The sequence below is a fragment of the Phyllobates terribilis genome, unplaced genomic scaffold (assembly GCF_046119375.1).
Source record: "Phyllobates terribilis strain yellow unplaced genomic scaffold, ASM4611937v1 Scaffold_13__5_contigs__length_258822181, whole genome shotgun sequence".
NCBI lineage: Eukaryota > Metazoa > Chordata > Amphibia > Anura > Dendrobatidae > Phyllobates > Phyllobates terribilis.
The window spans coordinates 124,065,564-124,078,274 of NW_027362773.1; the positions used below are offsets into that span (position 1 = coordinate 124,065,564).

The window sequence follows — 12,711 nt, forward strand, 5'->3', positions numbered from 1 at the left end:
TCACACATTCAGTATTTTACCTCAGCATTTGTAAGCCAAATGAATGAGTGGAACGATCAGAGGAAAAATATAATAGAAACATGTCACCACTTCTGTATTTATCACCCACTCAAAAACTCACCAAATACTCAACGTGTGAACTTGGCCTTATACTTTAGACATAGACCTTGCACCTAAAACTTGGTGCAAGCCAGAAATAAATCTTGCCAAACTTGAGTCTTCTTTTATAGATACTAACAAGAATGCAAACATCTGTTCTTTTTTTGGCTCAAATTATTAATAAAAATGTCTACATTTATTTTAACCAGAATTTTAGTTCAACAGTAAAAGTAGATTTGAGACACGCTGACAATAGTAAATCTGCTCCAATGAATTCTCAATAAGAGTGAGTTGCAGAATGGGAATCGTATGGACAAGATGGTTGCGTTTTTTTTTTTTAAATTGTTCCCATTGAAGCCAAAATCCATGTGAACCATATGATCATGAGGGCAGTACAGTGCTGAAGAAGCTCTCAGCCCAGCTTTTATATAGCACCACATTGTAGACTATATTAGTTCTAGACTTTCAATGATTCTTGGGTAGTAAACCACAGGAGAGCGGTATGGGATATAAATTAACGCCGTGCGGTTTTAATTTCAGTCCTATTGTTAAATGGACGCTGCGGTTTCCAGAGTTGATGCAGCATTATCCACAGCGGTGGCGGCCACAGTGATGTGGTGGTGGACAAGGTCCCAGTCCGTTTTCAGCCCTGTGGAAACTGCATTGGCATAAGCGTCTGCAATGCCGGGGAAGGTGACCACGCTGGAACTCCGGGACGCCCAGATCTCATGACTGCGGGGATGAAGGAGACTGATGTAAGCGAGCGAATTATTACAAACACTCTACAGCAGGAATAAAGCCTATTCTGACCTGGAAGTAGCATCTCAAAGGGAACACATTTCTTAACATATCACAAAATTAGCCCTATTTGCTCCAAAAGCCTTTATTGCACTGCTCCACCTCTTTTGCTGGTCATACAGCCAATGTTAAAGAAGCCCTCCTCCTCCCATCAAAGTTTTTATCCTCTTAATATATTGCAGTCATCATATTATACAGCACTGTGTTCTTACAATTGCTTATTTTGCCTTTCTACCCAGCTAATTCTTCTCTTATCTCTTTGACATCCCGTGGTTAAAAACTGACTAGCTGAATCCTTCTAAGTTCTATGTAGAAACAGGAGGTCAATTATCTCTGCACAGGTCACAAGTTACTGCAAAAGTCCCTGACAGGGGGAGGAGGGAGCAACTGGGTGAGGAGGTGAAAAGGGGGATGATTCATGCAGGGAAAAGAGACTTCCTGTTTCTACATAGAGCAGAGAAAAGAGGAGAATTATCTGGGTAGAAAAGCAAAATGAGCAATTGTAAGTACACAGTGTTATGTAATATGAAGATTGCAATTACTGTTGAGCGATACCTTCCGATATTGGGAAATATCGTATCGGATTGGATCGGACAGATAACCAAAAAATATCGGATATCGCCGATTCCGATACCGGAAACCAATGCAAGTCAATGGGACACAAATATCGGAATGAAAATAAACCCTTTCTTTCCTTGTAGGTTAATTCTACATGAAGGAAAACAAATAAGAATAATGTAGAATGTATTACATGAAAAGCCGGCAATTCAGCAGCGGCATACACCGGTACCCAACAATGTAGAACAGAAAGAATAAAGCATCACACATAGATTAGATAGATAGAAACATGTCAGTCACATATATAAGAAGTACAGTGACAGTGTTGCTTACTGTACTTGTCATTTAGTGTTAAAGGATTTATTAAAAAAAATAATAGTGTTTTCATGCACCGTCTCTTTAAAAAAGCCGGCCGGCAATTCAGCAGCGGTACCCGACAATTTATAACAGAAAGAATAGAGCATCACACATAGATTAGATAGATAGAAACATGTCAGTCACATATATAAGAAGTACAGTGACAGTGTTGCTTACTGTACTTGTCATTTAGTGTTAAAGGATTTATTAAAAAAATAATAGTGTTTTCATGCACCGTCTCTTTAAAAAAGCCGGCCGGCAATTCAGCATCGGTACCCGACAATTTAGAATAGAAAGAATAGAGCATCACACATAGATCAGATAGATAGAAACATGTCAGTCACATATATAATAAGTACAGTGATAGTGTTGATTACTGTACTTGTCATTTAGTGTTAAAATAAAGGATTTATTAAAAAAAAAATTGGAGTGGGGTTCCCCGTAATTTTAGTCTCTAGCGGAGGTTAAGCAGACGGCTGGGACAGATGTTTGAAGCCTGGGAAGGGGGTAAACCCACGGAGCTTCCCAGGCTACTAATATCAGCCCCCAGCTGAATACCCAGCCTTTACTAGCTATTAAAATGGGGTATCCCAAATAAAATGACGTGGGGTCCCCCCTATTTTAAAAGCTAGCAAAGGCTAGGCAGATAACTGGGGGCTGATATTAATAGCCCAGGAAGGGTGCCATGAATATTGGCCCCCTCCCAGGCTAGAAACACCAGCCGTCAGCTGCCCCAGAAATGGCGCATCCATAGGATGTGCCAATTCTAGCACTTAGCCTCGCTCTTCCCACTGCCCTGTAGAGGTGGCAGTGGGGTAATAGAGCTGGGGTTGATGTCAGCTTATAATGCCAGCTGACATCAAGCCCAGGTTAGTAATGGAGAGGCGTCTATAAGGCACCCCCATTACTAATCCCATAGTCAAAGTTAAAAAAAACCCAAAAACACCCAGAATAAAGTCCTTTAATTGAAATAAAGACACAATTGTTTATTGTTCTAAATTAAACCATACTTACCATCAACCCCATTCCAGCTGAAGCCAACGATCTCCTGCAATAAAAGTAAAATAATAAAGCAACATCATCCTTACCTTTCCATGTTTCCCACGACAGCTTCAGCTCTGCTACATTCACATGACAGGCTGGACAACAGCCGAAAGATGCCATCCAGCTTGCCATGCGGCAGACACTGAGAAGCGCAGGCATGCTTGTGCTCCTCAGTGTCTGGCTGTGACGTCATAAAGATGAGCCGAGGTCATGTCCAATGAACTCAGCTCACCTAATGCACGTCACTGACAGCGTGGGAAAATTCTCAGCGCTCAGCGCTTGAGCAGGAGAATTCTCCCACGCTGGGAAGGCATTGAGATGACAGGCTGGATGGCAGAGTTCAGCTGCGATCTAGCCTGTCATCTCAATGCCATCACAGCGTGGGAGAATTCTCCTGCTGAGCACTTAGAATTTTCCCACGCTGTCAGTGACGTGCATGAGGTGAGCTGAGTTCATTGGACATGACCTCGGCTCATCTTTATGCCGTCACAGTGAGACACTGAGGAGCGCAAGCAAGCCTGCGCTTCTCAGTGTCTGCCGCATGGCAAGCTGGATGGCAGCTTTCGGCTGCGGTCCAACCTGTCATGTGAATGTAGCAGAGCTGAAGCTGTCGTGGGAACCATGGAAAGGTAAGGATGATGTTGCTTTATTATTTTACTTTTATTGCAGGAGATCGTTGGCTTCAGCTGGAATGGGCGTGATCGTAAGTATGGTTTAATTTAGAACAATAAAGAATTGTGTCTTTATTTCAATTAAAGGACTTTATTCTGGGTGTTTGTGTTTTTTTTTTAACTTTGACTATGGGGTTAGTAATGGGGGTGTCTTATAGACGCCTCTCCATTACTAACCTGGACTTGATGTCAGCTGGCATTATAAGCTGACATCAACCCCAGCCCTATTACCCCACGGCCACCGCTACAGGGCAGTGGGAAGAGCGAGGCTAAGTGCCAGAATTGGCGCATCCTATGGATGCTCCGTTTCTGGGGCAGCTGACGGCTGGTGTTTCTAGCCTGGGAGGGGGCCAATATTCATGGCACCCTTCTTGGGCTATTAATATCAGCCCCCAGCTGTCTGCCTAGCCTTTGCTAGCTATTAAAATAGGGGGGACCCCACGTCATTTTTTTTGTGGTCCCCCATTTTAATAGCTAGTAAAGGCTAGGTATTCAGCTGGAGGCTGATATTAGTAGCCTGGGAAGCTCCATGGGTATTACCCCCTTCCCAGGCTTCAAACATCTGCCCCAGCCGTCTGCTTAACCTCCGCTAGAGACTAAAATTACGGGGAACCCCACGTCAATTTTTTTTTTAATAAATCCTTTATTTTAACACTAAATGACAAGTACAGTAATCAACACTATCACTGTACTTATTATATATGTGACTGACATGTTTCTATCTATCTAATCTATGTGTGATGCTCTATTCTTTCTATTCTAAATTGTCGGGTACCGCTGCTGAATTGCCGGCCGGCTTTTTTAAAGAGACGGTGCATGAAAACAGTATTATTTTTTTTAATAAATCCTTTAACACTAAATGACAAGTACAGTAAGCAACACTGTCACTGTACTTCTTATATATGTGACTGACATGTTTCTATCTATCTAATCTATGTGTGATGCTCTATTCTTTCTGTTGTAAATTGTCGGGTACCGGTGTATGCCCCTGCTGAATTGCCGGCCGGCTTTTTTAAATAGACGGTGCATGAAAACAGTATTATTTTTTTAAATAAATCCTTTAACACTAAATGATAGGTACAATAAGCAGCACTATCACTGTACTTCTTATATATGTGACTGACATGTTTCTATCTATCTAATCTATGTGTGATGCTCTATTCTTTCTGTTGTAAATTGTTGGGTACCGGTGTATGCCGCTGCTGAATTGCCGGCCGGCTTTTTTAAAGAGACGGTGCATTAAAACAGTATTATTTTTTTTAATAAATCCTTTAACACTAAATGACAAGTACAGTGAGCTGAGCGCTGCCATCCAGCTTGTCATCTTTCAGAGACACTGCAGAGCGCAGGCATTATGGGAACTTCCGATTCCGGTATTCGATATTCTAAAAGTATCGGAACTCAGTATCGGAATTCCGATACCGCGAATATCGATCAATACCCGATATTTCATTATCGGAATTCTCAACACTAATTGCAATATATTAATAGGATGGGAGTATTGATGAGCGAGTATGTTTTGTTAACCCTTTCGCCGAGCACCGAGTATTTATAGCGTGCTCGGTGATATGTTGGAATCACTCCCGTGTGCATGATTTGCGACTTTTTGACAGCTTTGATACATGTGAGGAATGTGTAAGAAATAGACATTCCTCACATGTATTAAAGCTGTCAAACAGTCGCAAATCATGTTCAGGGAGCGACAAAAACGTAACCCCCGAGCACGCTGTAAATACTCGGTGCTCGCCCGAGTATACTCGGCGAAAGGGTTAACAGAACATACTCGCTCATCACTAGATGGGAGGAGTGCCTCTTTAAACTTCACCTGCACAACTCAATGTGAGCACTAGAGGGCGATCCATCAGTGGGTACAGTAAAAAAAAAAATCAATGCAACTTTTTGTGAAAGTGTAAAACTACATAGGTGATTTTATTTAGTAGCTCGATCACCCAGGTAAAATACTGGGTGGAATACGTACAACTTTGTAGCTTTTTTACTTGTCCCCCCCCCCCCTTCATTTGAATGGGTGGAAAAAAACTGAGAAAATTGACATGCTAAACATTTAAAAAAAAAAAGCTTTAATGGGTTAAATCTGCAAGGAAAAAATAAGCAGCATGTACATGACATTTCAGGAATCTCATTCTCATCGCTGGTACTGTAAAACGCTGCATTTTTCCTTGGTAAAAATGCAATGTGTGAACAAGCCCCAACAGTGAGGGCAACTGGATTTCTTGATTAGTTTTCACATTGATTTCTAATTATGTGTTTCTTTAATTTAGCATAGATTAATAAAATATAGTACCTGTAATAAAGTTTATCTGGGAAGGCAAAATGATTGATGAAGGCTCGCTCCAGCAGCATTAGTTGGTCATTGATCATGCGAACTCTTAGTGGCCTAGATGGGAAGAAGGAAACATGGTTAAAGAGGTTGTCCATTACTTTTTGCATTGATGACCTATCCTTAGGATAGGTCATCAATGTCTGATCGGTTGGGGTCCGACACCCGGCATCCCCCCCCCGATCAGCTGTTCTCAGTGGCGGTGGCTCTCGGCCGGAAGTGCTCACTTGCGCAGCTGGCCGTCTTCTGATAATGGCCGTGGTCGGGTACTGCTCATCCACCTACTATTGATTTGAAATAGGAGGCGGATGTGCAGTACACTGCTGCGGCCACTATCAGAAGATGGAGCAGCTCCGCAATCGAGCAGTTGTGGCCGGGAGCCGCCGCCACTGAGAACAGCTGATCAGCGGGGGTGCCGGGTGTCGGACCCCGGCCGATCAGACATAGGTCATCAATGAAAAAGTAGTGGATAACCTCTTTTAAAGAGCTGTCATTCCTGACCTTCATGCTGAATGTGAGGATACATTGTACAACTAAGTTACGTTTCTTTCGTGTCTTTCAGCTCTGAAATTGTCTTGTTCAGCGCTTCCGAAAATGTCTTGTATCTTGCAACTGCAGTCTTCAACGGTGCTAAAACACAGATGGACTGCGTTATTACTGTCTCCGAATTTGTGTCCCCTTCCTCGCCTGCACGACTGCTCTGCCCATTCCTGCACTCATACGCTGGATTACGAGGCAGAATTACTTTTAGGCCAAGCAAAATAACTGATGAGCCCTGTGGGAGCAGCCGTGGTGGCCACAGAACTTCTTCATGATTATAAAAATCGGTTATATTAACTTTTTCAAAATTGGACAAAAGGGGTTCAAGTCTGCAGCCACTGAATGTAACTGCAGACTTGTGGATCCTCATAGCGTACAGTGTGCGCTCTGTCAGGATTTATCGGGAGCTGGCCAGCATGTGACCACAAGTATGCGATTTACATACATGCTGTCACATGCCAACTAGACGTGAGACGTCTAGTCTGAATGCGGCTGAAAGTATTCAAATTGCATCTTTGTGATCACATTACTGCCTGCTGCCGGCATCCGTGAATCCTGACAGTGTGCACTGTACATACTGTGAGGATTCACAAGTCTGCAGTCACCTAGAGCCTGAACAACCCCTTTGAGGCCCTCTACATGGCTGCAGATGTGATGGGGAAAAAAGGATTGGGCAAATCGAATTTAAATTCTTCAGGGAAGAACATTGCCTTCTGTAGCTGTGATATGGCAGCTGCTGTATAGTGGCTTCCAGATGTTTTCCCTGTTGGATTCTGTATGAATCTATAGTGTCTATGGCCTCTGTATGCCCCTGTACAGACATACAGTGTGCATGAGGCCTATATGGGGGCGTTCAATGAATGGCTACAAGAGATGAAGGGCACAGATTAGTGGTTGGCACGTTGTGGGGTTTAGTGGACATAATTGTTCCCTCACCTATTAATGGCACCTAAATAATAAATGGACCGGTTCTTTTATACATGGATATCATTTTTCACCCATTACCTAATTGGATTCCGTTGGCTATAAGCCCGGTGGAAAACTCCGTTTCAGCAGTGCTGTAGTAGTTTTCCAGCAGTTCTGCATAATCCAGTGGTCCGAGTGGAAGGATGAGACTGTCTGCAAGTCGCAGCAGAACATTACCCGCTGTGCGGGCCACGGTCTGATGGCTGGTGAATCCTAAAATCCAATATAGAAGATGTGAGTCTGACTTTAAGCTCAAGGACATGGTGGAGATAATGATCTACATAGTGCAGGGAAGGAAAAAAAGAAAGGAAAAAGCATCCCTTCTACCTGATTAGAATTAATCCCAGAAGAGAACACATAGATGAAAAATTTTTGTTTGAATGAATTCCTTTATTCCTCAGTTTTTTGTATCCCTTTGGTTCTAAAACAACTTTACATTACTTTGGAATAATTTAAAAAAATTCTCCTGTGTCTACAGTAGATATGGCTGTTACATACATTATAGCGCCCCCTACTGTTCTTTTGATTAGATTTGACAAGGACCATCTTATTTGCCCAGTTTTGTCATTTACACGTGCTCAGCAGCCAACTCCTAGATTCTCTTTTACTTGGATGGCAAAGATTTTGTAAGCCAGTTAATAAGAATCTAAAGCCGCTTCTCGCCAACACATTGGACGAATGTTCTAAAAGGGAATCAAATGAACAGCAGGTGGCGCCATAAGGCCCAGTTCACACTGCGTTTTGAGTTCCATATCTTTGTTCCATTCTAGGAACAGAAACATGAGATTAATGTGGCAAACCGATCACAGAAAATTCCTATTAGCTGTAAAACCCAGCACGGTACACTTTTCATTTGGTTTAAGAAACGGACACCAGACTGACTCTATTAGGATAAGTTCACATGATGCATTTTTGAGGCATTTTTTTTTCTGCAGGCCAAAAGAAGCTGGTTAAAAAAAAGCTAATTTTGCTACATTTTTGCTGCTTTTTTCGTGAGTTTTTGCTGCCATTTTTTTGGTCCGGATTATATAGTATGTGTCATTTGTCTGCAGTACATGTTTAATAAAGTTAATTTTATTCACCAAAAACGCAGGGTTGCTTTTTTGTGCAGCACTTTTTCACTTGTTGCTTTCTATGGTGAAAAAAACCTGCAAAAACGCTGAAAGAATTGACATGCTGCAGATTTAAAACATGCTGCAGTTTTCTATTTATGAAATCCCACAGCTTTTGCTGGTGCTATAAAAATCAGCTTTTAATTTGCAGGAAAAAAAACACTGCAAAAACGCAACATGTGAACATAGCTTTATTCTGTGCAACAGCAATATATCTACACACAAGCTTTTCCCTTTTAAATACATCAAATTAATAACTTATTACATTTGGCTCTGTCACTAAATTTTACAAGGCTAAATATATATTATTACATAAATCTCTTAAATCTGATCTGACTGGTGTACTTACTTTGAAAATACATGTCAGAATTTCTGTACATGGATCAAAGGACTCATAAAATGCTCATTTTAACCCCAAGTAGTAAAAGAATTTTAAAAAAAGATTATACATGGATCTGACATGGATTTTCAAACCAATTTCACCAGCCCCATCAAGTCGATAAAGATGTAATAATGTATGCAGCTTATGTTCTGAAATCTGGTGAGACACATCTAACAGAATTTATTAATATTTAACTATGGGACTTTTATCCATATAGTATAATTCCAGCATAGGAAAATATGGAGCGTGCTGTGACACAGCAGACACGAGTTATAGTCACATTCACTTGGGACCAATTTATGAGCAACACAAAGTTGAAATGCCCATGTGAACGAGTTCTTATATTATAGCGATCGCTCTGTGCTGTGGCATGGAGACAATGTGATACCTGGATCGATATGTTTATCTGTATAGTCAAACGTGTCAAACGCAGTGTGATACGCAGGGTAGATACGGGCGGAGGACTTGCTCTGTGGAGTGAAGAAAAGAGATATAACTACATCATATAGGAAGAACATAATTACTGGACTGCTAATAAGAATTTTAGCATTGTTATAATTGTATTTAGTACATATATAAAAAAGCAAAGATTGCACCTTAAAGGTGTTTTCTACCCCAGGGCAAATTTTCTGCAAGCACTGCACTTTTTCAGATGTCCATGTTTTTTTGCGCACCATGCGTCTGCAACAAAATCACGTAGACATGTGTTTCTGATTGGAGTCAAACACCAAAATTACCCATCAAGTCGATGGGTGATTGAAAATCGCAGACAGCACGAGTGGCATCAGTCTGCAGTCAGTGTGCTGTCCAAGATTAAAGGGGTTGTTGGTCTTAAGCTACAAGTCTGCAGTCACTCTATATGACTTCAGACTTGTAAATCCTCACATCGCACTGTGAGCTGTGAGGATTTGCCGGTAGCGGCCAAGTATTCAATATGCATACTTCCGGCCACATTCCGACTAGACGAGTTTGGTCGTTCGTGCTCAATACTCTTGCAAGGCCACGCACGTCTAGTTGGCATAGGACCGCATGTATACAAATCACAAACTTGCCACTCTCGATACCAGAGAATCCTGAGAGTGCGCAATGCGCGCAATGTAAGGATTCACAAGCCCGCAGTCACACAGCGATTGCAGACTTGTAGCTTAAGACCAGATATTCCCTTTCACATTGTAGCGGGTAGGAAAAGAAAATTTGCAATTTTTTTTTTTTTGGCCATAACAGAAGATCACTGATGGTAAAAACTGACACTGACCAAACACTGATGAAAATCAATCCAGTTTTCTTACTTGCAAGAAAAAAAACTGACAATCTGAATAGGGCTAATGCTGACTGTAGATCTGGATGACAGCAAGAAAAGTAATTAAATGTTTTTCACATTCCTTTAAATAGGTTATTTAAGCGTTTTTTTAACCTTGTGTTTATTTAACCAGTTTGATAGATCTTTTTCATCCGTTTAGCTCAGTTATGGTTCGCTCACATCTGCGAAGAAATATTGCTCCGATGTTCATCCTGAAAACTTGGTGAGTGTCATGCGTATGTGCGATTTTTTTTCCTCGCTTAGCATCCGTATAACATACATACGTAATCTGTTTTTAACATCATCTTTTACATGCTGTAATACTCTATATAACTTAAAGCTAGTTTCCAAAACTAACAAAGCAATCTCATATAAAGATATAGATAGATGATATAAAGATATTAGATAGATAATAACAAATATATAGCATGGATAGCATAGATAGGTGTTCTGTAGATATATAATTTCACAAGCCCACTACATATAATAAACTTGCACCCTTTAGTGACTTTCATGTGAAGTTTATTATCCAGCTTTTTATGCTGGGTTAACTTAATAAATAAATGTAAAAAATAGCGGATTCCCAAGACTACGACGGATCTGCATGACTTTTTTTTAATAAATTGGGGTACCAGGGAAAATATGGGGGAGTCTTTATTCACACAAAGTATTTTTGTGTGTGTGTGTTTTTATTTTTGATTACTGGGTTAGTAAATTTTGACAAATCACAGCTGACATCAACCCCAACTAGCATTATCCAGATTGCCACCGCACCAGGGCAATTGGGAAGAGCCGGGCAAAGCACCAGAATTAGCACATCCAATGTGATTCTCCACTTCTGGGGCGGCTGCGGGTTGGTATTTTTAGGCTGGGAAGGACCAATAACCATGGGCCTTCCCAGCCTGATAATATAAGCCCCCAGCTGTCTGCTTTACCTTTGCTGGTTCTCAAAAATAGGGGAACCCAAAGTTGCTTTTTTAATTTATTTATTTATTAGGTTAGATTTTTAATCGGCCTTACCCTGTCATAGGTGTATGCGATGTCCATGCATGAGATGCCCAAATAATGAAGGAATGGAGCATAGTCACTGCCGGCACCTAGTGTGCCCAACCTGTATGGAAAATGGAGATGTTATAAAGAGTATATGAAAAGTGGAAACATATGGCAGTAGAAATAAAATAAAGATTATGTTCACACCGGTGTTTATAGTGCAGCCATTATAGATATGCCTGATGTAGCCATAAACCTACGTTACGGCCTAGTTACTAATTATTGAGTGTGACTTTCCCAAAATTACTAGCAATTCCTCTACAATGATAGCGACTATTACCCCATATATTATAAAAATAGTTCACTTTATTAATGTAGAAATGCAATGCAGACAATGATAAAATAGACACATAACAGGTAAAAAAAAATATGTACACATTAATACTGGAAAGATTCACCAGGGGTGTCACCCCCTGAGGAAGCACTGTTGCTGTGGTCCAGGTATGATATACTGTAGATACAAGTCAGGCAGTAAGCATGTGTAGGGGTCTGCGTGAATTATCACATGTGCGCCAAAAACTTGTAATAACTCCCAACATGTAAAAAAAAAATTGGTAGTATCAAAATATGGCCACTTTCAGATGAGTGTACTGTATTTCACACTCTGTATACAGAAATTGGTCTCCTGACCCAAACTATCAGCATCATAGGCATATATGTTCTGTTAGATTGGGTCAGGAGGTCCGCGGCTGGTCTGTGCTTTGCGGTATACAAAGCGTGAAATACAGTACACTTGTATGAAAGTGGCAACAAGGATGACCTCACCAGATAAGTAAGCCTAAAAGTAACCCTACAGGAGATAAATCATATAAGAAGACACCTGATTGCAGAATGGTGTTTACCCACCCCAACATGTGTTTCGCCGCTGCTTCCTCAGTGGTTGTCATCCTTGGTTAAATCTTGCTCATATCAATATGTGTACATTCAATTTTTTACCTGTTTATCATGTCTATTTTATTATTGTTTGTATTGAATTTATACATTAATTAAGCAAACTGTTTTTTTTTATATTTTACGGAGTGGGGTATTCTCTTATTGAATAGGAATTGCATCAAATAGCTACGGAAAACCTGATTTTAAAAAAAGCGGAAATGTGACTGAAGCTATAGAAGAGTGACTTACTGAGGTATCAGTTTCTCATGCAGTGAGCTGGTTCGATTAAAGTGACGAATCCAGTTGTCATAGACACTCAGGGAAGGACTGACTGGTGTTGCCACCTAGGGGGATAATAGGAGGGAATGGTTAATACGCGGTTCTAAAAATGGACCAGTCATGGTTACTATTTCTTCTGGTCAAGAACTTGTATGAGATTTCAGAGAATCCCTATTAGATAAATTCCAGGGAGTTAAACTTGAAGGTCTATCTTTGGAAGGAGCCCTCAATGTTTAATCATTGGTGTCCGATTCCTAGGTTGATTTGATAATCCGCGGGATGTGGATGCAACACTCCATCTTGAATAGGACTGAGATGCTATATCAGGCACAGCCATTCGTATA

General features: G+C 40.9%; 1 protein-coding gene across 1 annotated transcript; it reads right to left on the reverse strand.

Moving 5' to 3' along the window:
* Positions 1-255: 255 nt before the first annotated feature.
* On the reverse strand, positions 256-12,435 carry LOC141174591 (aminopeptidase NAALADL1-like). The gene is made up of 7 exons (XM_073659532.1): positions 12,338-12,435; positions 11,186-11,276; positions 9,254-9,335; positions 7,411-7,584; positions 6,408-6,495; positions 5,830-5,922; positions 256-831 (listed from the first exon to the last, which is right to left on the reverse strand). Exons 2-7 carry the CDS (start codon positions 11,210-11,212, stop codon positions 648-650), a joined length of 648 nt encoding a protein of 215 aa, XP_073515633.1. The 5' UTR covers positions 11,213-11,276; positions 12,338-12,435; the 3' UTR covers positions 256-647.
* Between the last annotated feature and the right edge of the window lie 276 nt (positions 12,436-12,711).